At 39.1% G+C, this 5,593-nt stretch overlaps 1 protein-coding gene across 1 annotated transcript in view; it reads right to left on the bottom strand.

The window, feature by feature from the left end:
• Positions 1-1,336: 1,336 nt before the first annotated feature.
• LOC123957796 (B-cell receptor CD22-like) overlaps positions 1,337-5,593 on the bottom strand; it is a 7,585-nt gene continuing 3,328 nt past the window's right edge. Inside the window, exons 3-8 of the mRNA XM_046030898.1 lie at positions 4,731-4,784; positions 4,524-4,685; positions 2,562-2,640; positions 2,390-2,450; positions 1,637-1,869; positions 1,337-1,502 (exon numbers count right to left, since the gene is read on the bottom strand). Of these exons, the coding sequence (XP_045886854.1) occupies positions 1,430-1,502; positions 1,637-1,869; positions 2,390-2,450; positions 2,562-2,640; positions 4,524-4,685; positions 4,731-4,784 (662 nt within the window). The 3' untranslated portion in view covers positions 1,337-1,429. The remainder of the gene's footprint in view (positions 1,503-1,636; positions 1,870-2,389; positions 2,451-2,561; positions 2,641-4,523; positions 4,686-4,730; positions 4,785-5,593) is intronic.

Here is a 5,593-nt window from a genome sequence, read left to right as displayed (position 1 = left end):
TGTTGCAATAATCCAGGCGTGATGAGATGAAGGTGTGTAAAATGGTCTCTGTGTCCTTAAAAGTTAACATAGATCGAATTTTTGCTATATTTCTAAGTTGATAAAAACATGATTGAACAAGCTTTGTGGTGTGCTGCTCGAAATTTAATTTAAATTTTTTTAATTTGCCATCTGCTGAGACCCGATGACCAGGATTTTGTCTGAGTTCAGCTGGAGGAAATTATTTGACATCCATTTTTTAACTTCACAAAGGCAGTTGTTAAGTGAACTCAGCATTCCAGGGTCTGTGGATCTGACGGGCAAGTATATTTGTGTGTCATCAGCATAAATATGAAAAGAAATGCCATGTTTATGGATAATATGTCCAAGGGGAAGCAGATACAAGGAAAACAAAATGGGTCCTAAGACCGACCCCTGAGGCACACCATATTTAACTGGACAGAACGAAGAGACATAATTGCTTACAGACACGCAAAACTTCCTATTTGACAGGTAGGATGAAAACCATTCTAGAGCAGTACCAGAGATCCCCACCCAGTGCCTCAGTCTGTCTAACATGATGTTGTGATCAATGGTGTCAAATGCAGCGCTAAGGTCCAGGAGTACAAGGACTGAGCACATACCTTCATCAGCAGACATTAAAAGGTCATTGGTGACTTTAAGCAGGGCAGTCTCAGTGCTGTGGTACTTCCTAAAACCAGACTGAAACTTTTCAAATAATTTGTTATTTTCCAGTACAGTGAGCAGCTGTTTGGACACAATTCTTTCTAGAATCTTTGCAATAAAAGGCAGTTTTGAAATTGGTCTAAAATTATGTGGGAGGGAGGGATCTAAACCAGGTTTAAAGAAACTGGTGATGAGTGTAATGGACTCCTGAAATGATTTATGCACTTTCACCACAAAGATTTACTTTTGTCTGCGGGATGTATAGATTCTGTAATTTAGCATTTTGACAAATTGCACTGCAAATGACTTTCTAACATCACGCATGGTGGGGGGCAGAACTCATCCTGGCCTGGGCACCAATCAAACTTTTGTTATAATTTGTTGGTTTTAAGAGAAGCTACTGTATGTTTGTTTGTTGTTTATGTATTATTTTTGACAACTGCCTTTAATGTCTAATGTATTTTAATGTCACTGTGGAATTTAGCAAATATCTGTCAAACAAACTAAAATTTAAAGTGCAATATGTCTTTGTTCCTTTATCAAATCACAGAAGAGTGCAATCTAATTAAATTAATATACATATAAATAAGATATTAAATCAATATAAATAAGTTATTTTAGGAGGTTGAAAAAGTAACTTTTACTCTGAGTAAATTTAAATGAGCTACTTTTTACTTTTACTTAGATTTTGATAAAATTAACTTTACTAATATTTTTGTACTCTTTCTACCTCTGAGTAACAGTCCACAGATTCATGTTGTGTTCAAACTCTTGGATTTTTGGAGACTGCGCTGTACAGTGCAGATGAATCCTCCAGAGCTTCTTGACGTCTTAATCTGTGAATGAAAAAACATACTTACAGAATTATAAACTCAAAACCCATAATATTAACCATGAACAGGTTTAAAATGACAACAATGCTACAAAATATGTATATAGGTGGGAATAAATAAAATTCTCATGGACTCACTCTGCTGAAGCACTCGCACTCTTAAAGTTAACAACACTGTACTCCACACCATCTTCGTCCTCCTCCTCTTCATTCTTGTGTCTGTTGGGCTGAGCTGGCTTGATGTTGGAGTAGAGAGCATCTTCCTGGTTTTTAGAGAAGCTTACGCTGGCATAGCAAAGGTCGTCTGACTCCTCTGCTTGTTTTCTCTGTGCTGCAGCTGAAGGGTTGTTGCCCAGTAAACCCATGTTCAGCTGAAAGGCAACAATTGCATAGAGAGAGTACTTAAGTACTTATCTTCAGAGGTAAGTGGTTAAGTATGATCTTTATTGGCCTTCAACACAATAATTAAACATCTGCAGGGTGAGGGGGTTGTTCTGACTTTACAAATACTTCATCAGGTGCTACAAATGTCACATTCTCTATTGTGGAACCACAAACCTCATTATCAAAACCAAAACGTGAACCAGAGGTTCAAGGTCACTTCTGTTTTTGTTGTTGTAATTCATACTCGTCAAGAGGTCAATAAAATCAAGGATTGTCTAATTCCCCTTTATTTACATGTATGTCTGGATGCAGAGGTATTGTGTTGATGAAAACAGTGTCTGTTTCAGCACTTTTTTGACACAGAATTACTGGGTAAAGAAAAACAAGGGTTTTAAGCACATATATAACTATTTTATTACATGGGTCTTAACAGGATGAAAGCACAATTCAATATAGGTTTCAGGTGAGAGTGGAATTTGAGTAATACTTGAACTAATACTTCCTCACCTGTGCTGTGTTGTCCGTTCTCTCTCCAGACTCCTTGGTTTGTTTTGAGGACCTCTTTCTTCTGGAGAGGAGAATAAATGAACGAATGAATCATCACATGAAAGTACTGAAAAACTCAGTGATTCTAAGGTGCATTTTCTGATTATTATCACAGTAAAGCTGAACTGCTCACCGAATCAATAGGAAGCCACACAGAAATATGAGAGCCAGAAAAATAGTGATTGATACAACAGCCACCGATTTCATTGAACCTGGGAAACAGTGATTAAACAGAAAGACTGACAATTAATGATTTATAAGAGAATAAAACAGATCTTCAGACAGAAGCATTCTAAATAATGACTCATGTGAAAAGTAGATTTATAACATGACAAACTGATCTTACCAAACAGTAGAAAATATGTGGTTTAAGGCAGTGTAACAGCCGTGCCAACATATTGGTGGTCCTTAATGCTTGGACAGCAGCGAATTGTGGTTCTGATTGTTTTGTAACCCAGGTTAAAGAATAATGATTGACTTTGTACTCAAGTCTTGGACTCTTGAACATAGCTTTCAGCAGGGGCCGGGCTAGACTCTGAGCACATTAGGGGACACCATCATCATGACTTCATCACAGGGACACCAGAGGGCTCTTTTACAAAAGCAGAATTTAGAAATCCAGGATAAGAGATAAAGTTAGGCTTGACCTAGTGGGATCAGTGCATCCTGGCTTTCTCCGTTTCACAAAGGCCAAACCAGGCTCAGTAGGAGCAGTTATGTCAAGCCAGGTGTAAGTAATTCAGATAAATGCACGTCCCCAACTTCAAGAGACTACACGGTCGATCACAGATTCATTAATGCTGAAATGGAAAAGAAATGCGTGTGCAGCAAACTTTCTTCACTGTTACTCACTCTGTGTAAAGAAGGTTTACAATGAAAAATACACATAATGTAAAAAAAATAAAAGAAACACAGCCGCTGGTATTAAAACTGTGAGAAAAGGCGTGGCAGACAATCGAGGGCCGACTTAACAATAAGTAGCTAAAAGTATCACTGCTCCTAACTAAAACTGTCATAATTACCTCGAATGATAACGTTATGTCAGACCTTAAAAGTGAGCAGTGGACGTTAATATGTCACTCAGCAAATGTATTAATTACAACCACTGATCAACATACTATACTATAACACAATGTATTAATCATTGTTTTCTCTCCCAAGCTCGCAGCAAACGAGGGATCCCAGGGAGAGAGAAAAAAGGTCCGAAATCATTGTTGTGTCCTCTACCTGTTGTTTCATGAATAAAGAGTGCACAATATAGCCTCCTTATTGAAGTGGGACACACACACACACACATATATTTATTTATTATCATCTCCCATATAGTGTGTGTGTGCCATACATTTCTTGAGTGACATCATTTCCAGGTATTCACTTTTAAGCCATAATATGCACAAACACTTATGACAGTTTCAATTAAGAGCGGTGATATTTTTAGCTTCTCACCCATTCAGTCGGTCCACTGTTGTCTGCCACATTTTCTGCCGCTGTGTTATTTGTGCCCGTGTTAGTTTTTCTTTTATTTATCATCGTTCTTTACATGTGCTTTCATTCCATGTAAACCTACTCGCTGATGCTCGTTGTTTGCAAAGTATGGTGCACGCGTCTTCTCCAATTATGAAACCTAATAACCACAAAATGCTATTTTAATGCAGGCTATTTAAAAATATGCAACACACATATATCCATATATAGATATCTAGAAGATCCTGGCTTAATCCGCTATCTTGGTTTTGTGAAACAGCCCTCTGGTAATTGTTCTTGGGGTGGTTTACTATTGAGACCAGGAGTGAAGTGCCCATTTACTCTGATAAGAATGGCTGTACTATTTTTTAAATGTTCATTGGAACCTGCGTACAATTTACTCATTTGGCCGTGTCTACAATCAACTGACATAATCTTTGCGGCCTACGTAGGGGGCTCCCTACCATTCCAGGGCCATGGGTCGACCACCCCCATGCACCCACGCTACCTCCGCTTATGGTTGTCAGCCTGGTAGAAGGAACATCACTGGATCAGACAAGCTTCAGGACAGTCCTTCCAAAAAATTATATGAACATGAATAGTGTGTACGCACGTTAAGAGCATGATTTACCTGCCACAACAATCAGATGTAAGGTGGAGTTATGACGTCCTCTTCTGTTCTGGGCTTCACAGTAATAATTCCCACTGTGTTCAGCTCTCAAGTCAGTGATGGTGAAGTTCTGTCCTGATGCTTTTGGTGAGTCTTCATTCTCCTTGTACCAGGTATAATTAGCTGCTGGGTTAGCATCACTGCTGCAGGTCAGAGTCACTGAACTGCCTTCCAATATCTCAGTAGAGGAATTCAAAGACACAGACGGAAGCTTTGGAGCATCTGGAGAGAGAAAACATGTATAGAAATACAACAGTTGTTGTTTTGAGTGCCACCTATTGGCAGGGCACTGGAAAATTAATAACACATCAGGAAAAGTTTAATTTATGTGATGCCTTATCTACTAATGCTCCACTTATTAAGCTATGCTGCAGGTTCCCAACATAGTAGTCGATAAACTATGTAGTAACTTTTATTTATGGCATTTATTGAAAATGCAATATTAATGAGCTACTACACTCACCTAAAGGATTATTAGGAACACCTGTTCAATTTCTCATTAATGCAATTATCTAATCAACCAATCACATGGCAGTTGCTTCAATGCATTTAGGGGTGTGGTCCTGGTCAAGACAATCTCCTGAACTCCAAACTGAATGTCAGAATGGGAAAGAAAGGTGATTTAAGCAATTTTGAGCGTGGCATGGTTGTTGGTGCCAGACGGGCCGGTCTGGAAAAACGTTGCCTGGTCTGATGAGTCTCAATTTCTGTTGAGACATTCAGATGGTAGAGTCAGAATTTGGCGTAAACAGAATGAGATCATGGATCCATCATGCCTTGTTACCACTGTGCAGGCTGGTGGTGGTGTAATGGTGTGGGGGATGTTTTCTTGGCACACTTTAGGCCCCTTAGTGCCAATTGGGCATCGTTTAAATGCCACGACCTACCTGAGCATTGTTTCTGACCATGTCCATCCCTTTATGGCCACCATGTACCCATCCTCTGATGGCTACTTCCAGCAGGATAATGCACCATGTCACAAAGCTCGAATCATTTCAAATTGGTTTCTTGAACATGACAATGAGTTCACT

Source organism: Micropterus dolomieu, linkage group LG01, assembly GCF_021292245.1.
Source record: "Micropterus dolomieu isolate WLL.071019.BEF.003 ecotype Adirondacks linkage group LG01, ASM2129224v1, whole genome shotgun sequence".
NCBI classification, from domain to species: domain Eukaryota; kingdom Metazoa; phylum Chordata; class Actinopteri; order Centrarchiformes; family Centrarchidae; genus Micropterus; species Micropterus dolomieu.
The sequence above is the reverse complement of the archived record's forward strand: the minus strand, read 5'-3'. Positions and strand labels throughout refer to the sequence as shown.